Raw genomic sequence first — 12,392 nt, forward strand, 5'->3', positions numbered from 1 at the left:
AATCAGTGAGCTTTTCACCTCCTCCTAATGGCCAACCTGGGTATTGAACTACATTAAATCCAACCAGTTCTGTTTTGTCATAACATTTGGTCTGAGTTACTCTGCCATCTTGTGGACCTGGGTTCGTCCTGACGTTGTTCTTTTCGGTTTGGATTACAGCGAGAATTACCATAGGTGAATTGCAGCAAGAAATTATTTCACCCGAATATATATATATATATTTCTTGATTGATTGGTTGGTTGATTGATTGAATCAAGAAAATTTAAGTATTATTTCTAGGACCATTACAATTATTTGCATGGCTACAAAAAGCACATCCCTTCCATTGAAATTCTCATTCAGAATAGAATAAATTAATTTCAAAATAACAACATATTATCATGTTGCATAAAAACTTAAAATATACGATAGATAGATAGATAGATAGATAGATAGATAGATAGATAGATAGGCCTAATTGAATAGATAGCTAGATATAATTGAGGCTATTGCTGCCTTCACGTGCTCTCTGAATTATCGTAAATACGAGTTTCCTAGGTAAAAATTGCACATGAACGCCCTCCCATCTCGAAACTTGAATGCGATGAGCTCGTAATCACGACTTCAGAAGTGGGAATTATCAAATTTCCGATAGCACGTGAAGGCAGCAATAAAGGCTTCTGTGTTTGTTTACATTTGAATTTTTGACAGTTTAAGTTTGTTTTGGCTCATTCGAGCATTTCATGAAGTCTATGGGATTTTTGATCGCCGGTTTAAGGAAAACCGTAAGTCGGACCAGTCAGAAAAGATAGGCTATCTTTGCCGAGTTTGGTGGTCATAGCTTGTCGAGTTAGTTGTAGAAATTTGGTCTTAGAAAAATTATCGTAATAATCATAATAAGCTTAAATAGTAGATCAGTATGTTGGCTTTGTCAAACCGATATAATTATATAATTATTTTCACATTACAATATCCTCCTACTATGTTTGGTAACGTTTAATATAGAGGTGATGATCAGTGAGCCAAGAAGCCCCTTTCATGTACCGTATTACTATTATTAATTATTATTATAATTAGTACAGTCTGAATTTCTTCAGGGTGAACTTGAGCACAAAAAAGTGACTTTTATTTTGAAGTAAAGGTCAACACGGAAGTGAGAACTCAGCTTCACTGTGCTACGGCCAAAATAACTTGTTTATAGTCACGTACGGGCATTTAACTAGTAGTTAATACGGACAAAGAATGGAAAAATGGTAAAATAATATCCGTATTTTACTATACAGTTGTTGTCATAGCTGTATCGATCAAATATGTCCAATTAAATTGAATATCAGTGAAATGTAGTCACGAGTTATTGTCTAAATGCCCCTTTCCTTTTGTATACAGCCTTTGTCTTTCTAAAATGCATGTTCCCGTTTTGAACGTTATATAATTGTATATTATATATGGTTACTTTTAATTGCTCCCGAGAATTAATTTTGATTACGATATTTTTGCAGATAGTCTTATGGCAGGTGACACAATGGACATTGGGAAGCAATCTCGTCTTTCACGTCCTCACAGAATAAGTGAATCTTCAAAGGTATGCATAACAGTGTTGTTATTGTTAGCTAAAACTAACTAAAATCATTTTCGATAATTGAAATAAAGCTGCAATAAAATATAAATATCATATGAAAAACTTGAATTTAAAAATCTTGAATGAATAAAGGTGAAGTAACGTTCCTAAAATTACTAAGTATAGAAGTAATAGTAAAATAACACTGATGCATAACCCTGTCATATTCTTTTAATAAATAATAATTTTTCAATAATAATTAAAATTAATAATGTTATATAAACATTGATACTCTTGAATAATTGAATTATTAATAAAAGCAATTTTTATTTGTATAGTAAGTTAAAGATGCACTCAGTCATTTTTTACTGAATAAAGTTCACTTGTCAATAAATTAACAGAACTTAAAAAAAAAAAAAATTATCTACACTCACATGAGATGAAGACTCCAGTTATATCTGCTAGAAAACTTTTTATTCTTCATGGAGTGGGCCTTCTTATGAGTGGCACCATGTTGACATCACATGACTAGCTAACAAACTTTATGCACTCAGGTATCAGTATAAAGTCTTAAACCACTGGGATGATAAGAATTGGGATGATAAGAAAAACTGCACATTTAATATTTATCAAAAAACTTTAAAAAAAAAAAAAAAAAAAACTCTGTTTCAAGTGTCTTGAAACTATCATGCACTAACTTACTCTGATGTGCAACAGGTGTATCGATGGGCAGACCAGGCTAACTACCTCCTTCAAGGTTTAAATGAGCAAAGACAGCATGGCCAGCTGTGTGATGTTGTTCTGGTGGCCGATGACCAGCGGATCCCTGCACATCGGGCTTTGCTTGCAGTGTCTAGCCCCTACTTCCAGGCGATGTTCACCTTGGGCATGCGAGAGGAACACGAGGCAGAGGTAGAGCTGGTGGGAGCCTCATACGTTGGTGTTAAAGCCGTAGTGGACTTCCTGTACAGCGGAGAGTTACCACTCGATGGTGGAAACATCGACTACGTCCTGGAAACTGCTCACTTGTTGCAGGTGTGGCGAGCTGTAGATTTCTGTTGCCAATATCTGGAGAAAGAGGTACGTGAGGACAACTACTTGTACCTTCAGGAGCTTGCCTTCCTTTATAGCCTAGACCGGCTGGATGCCTTCATAGACCACTTTATTCTGGAGCATTTCACCACGCTTTCCATCACATCTGAGTTCCTCCAAGATGTGCGGCTGCCCAAGCTTTGTGCTTACCTCGCAGATGAGCAGGTGCAGCACGAGAATGAGCAAGCTCTTCTGCAGGTCGCCTTGCAGTGGTTGAGTCAAAGACCCGAACGTCTTGCGTTCGCCCAGCAGCTTCTCTCCAACATTCGTTTCGCTCTCATCCCGCCGGATGACCTCATAGGGCACATACTGCCGGCCATACGTTCCCTGCTGCCTCCGGATGCAGGCTGCGAGGCGTTAGTGGAGGAAGCAGTGGGCTACCACACGAGACTGAGCGCACAACCTATACTCCAGACAGCACGCACAGGCCTTCGAGGAGGTGTGGAGCGTCTGCTGTTAGTGGGAGGGGAGGTGTCTGAACGTGGAGAGGAGTTGAGTGCCGAGGTGTGTTGGCTGGATGAAGAAGCAGGAAAGTGGGTTGTCGAGACACAGCTGCCAGCTCAGAGAAGTCACCACTGTGTTGCAGTTTTGGGGGGATTTATCTTCACTGCAGGTGGGAGCTCCTCGCGGGACAATGGGGGAGATTCTGCAAGCAACTTGCTGTATCGATATGACCCCCGAAGCAACTTATGGGTTAAGGTAATTTGCTTCACCCCTGACAGTTTGAAAAGCCAGCGACGTTTAAGTTTCAACAGCAGTGATCCAGACTATGACTAAATGGTTGCATCTGATCACTTTTTATTTTGTTTATTTTTATTACTACATTTATTATTATTTATTTATTACTACATCCAAACCCAAGAACAATGCTTTACTGTCAAATGTGCACATAGATGGGATAAAATGAAACTTGATTTGTAATGGTGCATTACATTTACATTTATGCTTTTAGAAGACACTTTTATCCAAAGCGACTTACAAGAGAGGAACAAGGCAATAAGTCAAGGAGCCAACAATATTCGTAATAAACAGTGCCAGGTTTATTTGACAACTACGTTTGTAAGCAAGCTCTAGAAGAGAAGAAATGCTGAGGAGAACTCTTTGTGTGTGTGTGTGTGTGTGTGTGTGTCTGTATGTAAGTGCATTTGTTTAAGGGTGTGGGGTGGTTAAGTGCTTGTGAAAGAGGTGTGTCTTCAGTTGCTTCTTGAAAAATTTGATGGTTGCAGCAGTTCGTATGGAAGGTGGCAGCTCACCAGAGAGGAACAGAGAGGGTGAAAGTTTTAAAGAGTGACTTTGCCTCATTGTGAAGGAACAAGAAGCTTTGATCATTCAGTGACCTTAGCTGGTGGGAGGGAGTATAAACTTAGAAGAAAACTGAGGTAGGGATGTGCTGTTCCAGTGGTAGTTCTGAAAGCCTGCGTTAAAGCCTTACATTTGATTCTGGCTGCAACAGAGCCAATGGAATGAGATGAGGAGTGGTGTGACATGGGTTCTCTTATGCAGCAGCTGGAACATCTGCAGGGACTTATGGCGCTTTTCCACTGCATGGTACGGCTCGTTACGGCTTAATTATGTTCGCACGACTTTTTTAAACGACTTGCTTTAAATGACTGTTGTACCCAACTTGAAAAAGAAATGGCTGTATCGTGGTCAGTAGACAGGGTGCAGATGTTCCTCTCTTTGGTAGCAGAGGACCGGATCCACTGCAGTAGAGGCGGCGCAACTATAATGATCAGTTTATAATCCCACCCATTTTGAAGCGGTACAAAACTGCAGTGGAAAAGCGAGCCGAGCCGTGCCGCGCTGTGCCGAGCCGAGTTATATCACGCAGTGGAAAATCGCCATTAGTTGCGCTGACTGGAGTCCAGTCTTGCGATGACAAGAGCTTGGACAAGAAGTTGTGTAGCATACTCTGCATGGAAGGGTCTGATTTTGTGAAGAGCAAACTACCTGGTGGTTGTAATGACAGATAGAGCTACATAGCAGTGATAGAAGAAGCCATGTGCCTTTAAGATCATTCCCAGTGTAAATGGAAAAAAAAGATGAGCAAGCACTGAACCTTGAGGCACCCCAGTGATGTGACTCAGATAACCCTTTCTTTTCCAATGAAAACCTTGAAAGTCCGGCTTTTGAGACAAGACTGAAGTAAAGCACCTGTGATGCCGAAGTCAGGAAGGGTGGACAGGAGGATCTGGTGGTTTACAATGTCAAAGGCAGCTGACAGGTCTAATATAATAAGGACAGATCTCCTCTTAGCAGCTCTGAGCTTGGTTTGATGTTCACAGAGAACATCTGTGAGCCTGGGGCTGGAGGGTGTCACATGTGGTGGCTTGGAGGTGAGAGAACAGATGTTATCCAGATGTTATCATGTTAAGGTGGAACATAGAGTGTCTGTTGCTTCATTGATGTCCAGAGAAGGGAAGTAGTTAGTGGGAGGGAGGGATGCAGAGACCACTGAGGAAAAGTGTGTAGGAGCGAGAACGGAGGTTAAGTGACCAGAGGTTGGATGAAGGGTGTGAAGTAATGTTGGTGGAGAGTGAAGTCACAGTTATTACTAGACCTTTAATTTTATAGAGATAATAATATAGATAAAGATATAAAATGTCAAATTGAGTGTTAATTTAAAAAAAAATAAAAAATTAGAAAGCAAATTCCCAAGCATGTGACAAGTAGAGAATTGTGAATGATAATCCAAGTGATCTGCTGATCTGCAGGGTGCCCCTATGAACCAGCGGCGTGTGGATTTCTTTCTGGGAACCATGGGAGACTGTCTTATAGCCGTTGGGGGACGCAATGATAGCGGTGCTTTGTCTTCTGTTGAAGTGTACCACCCTGCTGAAGACTACTGGGCCTATGTTGCAGGATTGCCCAGGTTGGTTATTTGTTTTTGATCATTTTTTTTCTTAAGGTGGCACATGTTTATGTGGATATGTATTTTGAATTCACTTTGTACACTACTGTTCAAAAGTTTAGGGTCAGCAAGATTATATAAGAAAATTTATATTTTATTAGACTTTTCTTTTCATCAAAGAGTTTTGATAAAAATGTTTCACGGTTAAAAAAAAAACAACATGTTTCTTGAGCACCTGATCAGTATATTAGAGTGATTTCTGATGGAACATGTGACACTGAAGACTGGAGTATTGATGCTGAAAATTCAGCTTTGCCATCACAGAAATAAATTACATTTTAAAATATATTAAAATAGAAAACTGTTATTTTGAATTGGAATAATATTTCATAATATTACAGTTTTACTGTATTTTTTTATCAAATAAATGCAGACTTGGTAGGCATGAGAATTCTTTCAAAACCATTAAATCATGCCGACACCAAATTTTTGAACGTTAGTGTACTTCCATCACAAATGAATAGCATCACACTCACGTTCATGTCATTTAATCACGTAGGACTTTCTTTCCACTGTGGAACATAAAGATAATTTACTGGGGCTGACAAAGTACAAAACAAAAATATTCACAAAAAAACACCATAAAAGTTGGTCAAATCTCATCTTTTCTCACATTCAATTAAAAATAAAAATGTCAAATGTTATTATTAAAACTTACCTTACAAACAACCCTAAAACTTTTTTTAAAAACCTTTTTTCATAGATTCACATATGGTCATGCAGGGACTATCCACAATGGCATTGTCTATATCTCTGGGGGTCATGATTACCAGATCGGCCCGTACAGACGTGACATGCTAAGTTATGACCCTAAAACTGCAGACACATGGACAGAACGACAGGCCATGATCTTGGCACGAGGCTGGCACTCTATGGCATCTCTGGAGGACAGAATCTATGTCATCGGGGGCAGTGATGACCATGAGGACAGCATGGAGCGTTTTGACGTGTTGGGAGTGGAGGCCTTTGACCCGCAGACCGATCAATGGACCAAGGTAGCCCCTCTCAAGTACCCTAACAGTGAGGCAGGGGTGGCAGTCTTGGATGGAAAGATCTACGTACTGGGAGGGTACACATGGGAGGCCATGGACTTTTCTCAGGGCACTCAAGTGTTTGTTCCAGACAAGGGCCAGTGGGTCTTGGGTCCAAATCTACCGAAGCACATTGCTGGAGCTTCGGCGTGTGTGTGCCTTGTCAGACCCCAGCAAACCAACAGTATAGAGGGTCATACCTCAGAAAGAGACAAACAGAATTCCAGCCAAGAGCAACACAGGTGATTGTCTGGGGCAGCTTACTGGATTCAAAAAAGTAATCTGAAGAACACTTTTATGAGAGAATTGACTTTCTGAATGTAGGTTGTCATAAGCCTGATGCCATTGGTTGCTTCTCAGATCCTTTTAAAAAGAGTTTAGCAGGAGATACTGTGATATGTTAGACTATGAACTAAAGTTGAAAAGCACAAACTAATATTGTAGTTTTTGTTACAAACTTTTTTGGAGTTCTCAGTTCTTTTGAGTTACAATTAAAACAACCTTAAGTGACCATTTTACATGCCTGTTTCCTCTGTCTTTTTTCTTATCATTCAAAAGTTTGGGGTCAGTAAGATTAAAAAAAAAAAATTAATACTTTTATTCAGCAAGGAAACATTAAATTGACTAAAAAGACATTTATAATGTCACAAAAGATTTGTTTCAAATAAATGCTGTTCTTTTGAAATTTCTACTTATCAAAGAATCTTGAAAAAATGTATCTTGATTTCTGCAAAAAGTATTAAGCAGCACAACTGTTTTCAACATTGTTAATAATAAGACATGATCACCAAATCAGCATATAAGAATGATTTCTGAAGTATCATATGGCCCTGAAGACTGGAGTAATGGCTGCTGAAATTGCATGAATAAATTACATTTTAGAATATATTAAAATAGAAAACTGTTATTGTTACTGTAATAATCACAGTATTACTGTTTTTACAGTATTTTATATTAAATAAATGCTGCTTTGGTGAGCAAAAGATAAAAATATTTTAAAAATCTTACTGACCCCAAACTTTTAAACTAGTGTAAATGCTTTATTTTAACCTATTGAAGTTACAGTAATGACATTTGTCAGTGCTTTTCAAAAACATTTTATTCCAGTGCCTTAAAATGTGGTAGTTTATCTATACACATATGAATACCTTAACTTAATGAACAAAAACAGTATCTTCTTTACTCCAGCCTCCAGAAGTGCTTGATCAATTTTCTCTAGTTAGTCATCCAGGACTAACAGCATTTCACTTGAAGGGGTAGAAGGGATGTGATTCCAATCTGAGGAGCAACAACACCATCCGGTTGACTGATCGTTAGATATTTGTTTCTGAAGTATTTTGCAAGTATACAGTTCACATTTTGAGAATTCTCTGTATGAACAAATGATCTGCTACTTGCCAAAATGCAGTATGCTATAGTAACTTGTATCCCACAATGCAATGCATTTAATGTGACCTTCCATTTCCAGAACAATTGATTGGAAGGAATATCAGTTGCGTTTTGAACATCTCCTTCTTGATTTCCCAAGTTAAGACATTTTTATACAAAATAGTTTAAATGCAAAATAAAAGTTATTTTTGAAACTATAAACATGCAACACTACTGTGTATCAACTGTTTGAAGTGTTTACAGTTGCATATTGCATGCTGTTTTACATACTATTTTTTAAAAAGAGAAAACCATATTCTCTTACTGTGTAATGATGCAGGCCCTCCAGCCTCGATTCAGAGACCTTAGAGCATTCATATCCTCTTCATCCAGAGTGAAATCAAAGATCTGCACACAGACACATAATAGTGATAACAGTTATAATAATTTTACAGTATCTAAAATACACCCTCATTCTGATTAAAATGTGGAAAATTTTACTGGAAAATTTAAAATTACAAGAAATGTTTATTATGCCTACTGTTTGTCACATAATATTTTGCTTGAATGAAAGCTCAAGGTAACAACTGACATCATTAAGAGAAATAATAATATTGAGATATATGGAATATTCAGTAGTTTACCTTTGTGTTCTCCAAAATGTGGTGGGATTTCATGCTCTTTGGGATCACTACAATGCTCTGCTGAACGTGATACCTCAACAGAACCTGCAGGACAATTCAATCCAACATTAAAACCCAAAAAGGGAAAAGTGGATGACGATACTTGTTTTGAGAAAGGTATGACCTGTGCAGGGGTCCGTCTGTGCTTCTTGGCAATATCCCCGACAACAGGATCCTCCAGTAATGTCCTGGGATCTGCATCTCCTCTTTGGCTTCAGAGGTAAGAAAATGAAAAAAAATAACATCTGATGTTTAGGTTATAATCTTTGACAATGATGTTTTTAGTGAACTCATCTGACATTCCCAACCTTCTTATTCACTTTGATAAGATTTATAGCTGGTTTGTTATGAAAATGTCTTTGTACTTCTACATAGGCTTGTTTAAACTTACTATTCTGAAGGTCTCCCAGGTGAGCCAAATGGACTGTAGGCTGTTAAAGCAATGTTCTTGGACTTACAGTAGTCAATCAAATCAGACTGAACCAGGTAAGGATGGAGCTCCACCTGTAGATACACAAATAGATAGGCTATTTGCAATGTTGTTAACGTCAATTATCTTTTCTAGACTGAATATTTTTCATGCTAATATTATTTATTGACTCCTTATTTAAAGGTGAGTTCACGCCATGTCTGAATTACCGCAATTTCCAAATTCCTGCTTGTAAAACGCATTCACATCCCCTATCGTCTTGTAAACTAAAAATTTTCGTGGAGCTCCGACTTGTACCATGTCATGTCCGATGTACCACCTGACCACTGCAGTTTCATTTTGTTGTTGATAGTGTTGCCATAGAATTGCATAATTTTGAGTCCGAGGACGTGAACAATATGGAAGTAAAACAATGCCATATGAAATAAAAAAGCATTTTGAATTGCACTGCTTGAAAAAAAATATGCATTGCATTAACCGTGCTTGTATTTTTAGGGCTTGCATTTTTATGGTCTGAAATTCAACATGGTCGTATATTTAAGCTGTGAATATTTCAATTCAAAACATTTCACACACATTTTCATTGTTAAAAATTCAATAATCCATATTCACCTTTCAGATTTCACTTCCAAAATATTCATTCTGTTTAAAAAATACAACCTATAATATTCAGCAGGCAATTTTCGGGCCATTTTATTTCACGTTTCAAATTCGCGTCCACAAATTCAGTGGTTCAAATTTCAACATTTCACATCCGGGAACTGCAGGAAAAGCAGTAGAGTACCGAGCATAACCTCCATCTGCTGTTAGTCGATCTTACCAACAGGTGGTGCAAGCGCGTCTTGACGAAGAGCAGAGTAATGGGTAGAGAGAGTCATTCATTCATTAAAATGGATTTACATTAATGGAGCTAGCGGTAAGTGCATGTGTGATGATTATCAGGGCCAGTATATAAAAGCTGATAAAGCTGTTGTCATCTACTGTAATTACGACATGGCGTGAATACAGCATAAGTAGGCCTAACCAAACATCATTTGATGAATAACTTGGTAGACAATCATATGATGTTCATGCACCTGATTAACAGCAGGTGGAATTTTGGCCACAGATAGCAATCTCTCTAGTTGTTCGATTGTGAAGTTAGACACACCGATACTTTTCACCTTTCCCGTGGCTTTAAGAGCTTCCATTCCCTGAAATAGACGGCAGCACACTCTAAAGACTTTGACATCGTTAGCAAAGTATTAACATTATATGTTGAGTGTTAGCGGTTAGCATTACCTTCCAGACATCAACATAGTCTATGTTTGTTGTGAGCATCTTTCCATCCTTTTCTGGGAAAAGCTCATCGCCCATTTTCTGTAAGTTATTGTAAAGCAAACAATTAGTACTTTAACTTGAATACAAGAAATAAAGTTCAGTTAAGGATTAAAAATAGTAACTGATCCTAAGGCTATACATAATTAAAGCTTTTTTGATAACTGTGAGAAACTGAACACTCCAACAAACTATGTTTGGGAGGCTACTAATAAACTTATATGTTGATATTGATATTGATTTTGATATTGATATGTACAGAGGTAAAAGGAGGCTATTTGGGAACTTAAAGGGATAGTTCACCCAAAAATGAAAATTTTGTCATTATTTACTCACCCTCAGGTTGTTACAAATCTGTTTGAGTTTCTTTGTTCTGTTCAACACAAAAGAAGATATTTTGAAGAATTTTGGTAATCAGACAGTTGACTTTCATAGTAGGAAAAAAATACTATGGAAGTCAGTGGCTACTGTCAACTGTCTGATTGCCAACATTCTTCAAAATATCTTCTTTTGTGTTCAACAGAAGAAAGAAACTCATACAGGTTTGGAACAACATGAGGGTGAGTAAATTATTACAATTTTTACTTTGGGCTGAACTAAAATGGATTAATGACATTTATTTTAAACAAATTATATATATATGTGTGCATATACAGTGCCACTTGAAAGTTTGTGAACCCCTTGCAGAATCTGTGAAAATGTGAAAAATTTTAACAAAATAAAAGAGATAATACAAAATGCATGTTATTTTTTATTTAGTCCTGTCCTGATTAAGATATTTTACATAAAAGATGTTTACATATAATTCACAAGACAAAAAAATAGCTGAATTTATTAAAATTATATGTTAGCACATATATGTTTGAGGTCACTGATTCTTGTATTAGCTACCTTTAGTCCTACTGGAAAGTGCACTAGATACAGGTCCAGGTAGTCTAGCTGAAGGTCATTTAACGATTTATTTAAACAAACTGGAATGTCTTCAGGAGCATGGTGAGTACACCACAGCTGGAAAAAGAGGCAACGTTATTGCATGTTTGATGTTTTTGCTCCTTTTAAATGTGTCTACATTAATTTCACCTTAGATCACCAACACAACTTGAACTCACTTTACTGACTATGAACATGTCTTGGCGTCTGATGATGCCCTGCTGTATCTTGGACTGAATGGCCTTCCCCACCTCTGTCTCGATCCGGTAGCTGTAGGCTGTATCTATATGCCGATATCCAGCAGCGATCGCTGCCTCAGCTGCCCTTTGACACATATCTGGGCCAGTGGCCTGCACCATGTTGTAAAACATTAAATCATTGCTTATGCATCATTTCTGTTGCATAAGAGTATGCCATTATTGCACTATTAAACATTACAAAACGGCTGTCCTTTGGTTTTTGAAAGAGTGGAATGCATATGTTGGTATTAAAAAACAGAAATCACAAAATTGATACAGGGAACAAAATTAAACAAAATACAGGGAAAGATTAGCAATATAACAATAGTAACACACACGCACATATGGGAGGTGGGCATGTTTTCACAATGGAAAACTGTCATTGTTATAATCATTGAAACATGGAAAATGACTGCTAGAATTTGTGCAATGAAACTTGTAGTTATAGTTTTCCACATAATTCCCAATGTGACAGCTAGCCCCTATAATGTCCCCTACCCCTATTCAGGTAAATCTGAAAGTTTAAAAAAGTTTCCTGATTGATCTGAATTTATCCTATATATGTATGTATATGAGGTTAGTATGAGGCTATTGTAGAAATGAAATGCTACCTCTGGCTTCCATGTCCCAAGTCCCAGTAGTGGCATGCATGTGCCATCATTTAGTTCAATCGTCCTAGGTTGTCCGGCTCTCTCCTCCATGTAAGAAAGATTTGTGCAGTAAGTAGCAGCTAAGTGGACTGACTTGTCTTTCCTGTCTTTTTCCTATCTTTATATTTCTAGCTCATATCTTCCTCTTTACAGTTTGAGCAGAACTGCCTTCTCTTTATCTTTGCAGTTAATCATTGAACTTG

General features: G+C 37.7%; 2 protein-coding genes across 5 annotated transcripts; one reads left to right on the top strand and one right to left on the bottom strand.

Annotated features, from left to right (window-relative positions):
* The first annotated feature begins 34 nt into the window (after nt 1-34).
* Nucleotides 35-7,090, top strand: klhl36 (kelch-like family member 36). Of its 3 annotated transcripts, none has more exons than XM_051870059.1 (5): nt 35-174; nt 1,480-1,562; nt 2,256-3,329; nt 5,345-5,502; nt 6,245-7,090. In XM_051870059.1, the coding sequence occupies exons 2-5, from the start codon at nt 1,488-1,490 to the stop codon at nt 6,816-6,818; spliced, it is 1,881 nt and encodes a 626-aa protein (XP_051726019.1). In that variant the 5' UTR covers nt 35-174; nt 1,480-1,487; the 3' UTR covers nt 6,819-7,090. The 3 variants fall into 3 exon arrangements, with proteins under 3 accessions (XP_051726019.1, XP_051726018.1, XP_051726016.1); XM_051870058.1 differs by lacking the exon at nt 35-174 and adding an exon at nt 554-765; XM_051870056.1 differs by lacking the exon at nt 35-174 and adding an exon at nt 1,087-1,233.
* A 563-nt stretch (nt 7,091-7,653) lies between these two features.
* On the bottom strand, nt 7,654-12,392 carry zgc:56622 (uncharacterized protein LOC326033 homolog). 2 transcript variants are annotated; one of them, XM_051870060.1, is made up of 10 exons: nt 12,151-12,391; nt 11,480-11,650; nt 11,262-11,378; nt 10,335-10,412; nt 10,130-10,246; nt 9,015-9,127; nt 8,748-8,835; nt 8,585-8,668; nt 8,266-8,348; nt 7,654-7,850 (listed from the first exon to the last, which is right to left on the bottom strand). In XM_051870060.1, exons 1-10 carry the CDS (start codon nt 12,238-12,240, stop codon nt 7,817-7,819), a joined length of 975 nt encoding a protein of 324 aa, XP_051726020.1. In that variant the 5' UTR covers nt 12,241-12,391; the 3' UTR covers nt 7,654-7,816. The 2 variants fall into 2 exon arrangements, with proteins under 2 accessions (XP_051726020.1, XP_051726021.1); XM_051870061.1 differs by lacking the exon at nt 11,262-11,378 and having other exon boundaries at nt 12,151-12,392.

This window comes from Ctenopharyngodon idella, chromosome 18 (assembly GCF_019924925.1).
Source record: "Ctenopharyngodon idella isolate HZGC_01 chromosome 18, HZGC01, whole genome shotgun sequence".
NCBI classification, from domain to species: Eukaryota; Metazoa; Chordata; class Actinopteri; order Cypriniformes; family Xenocyprididae; genus Ctenopharyngodon; species Ctenopharyngodon idella.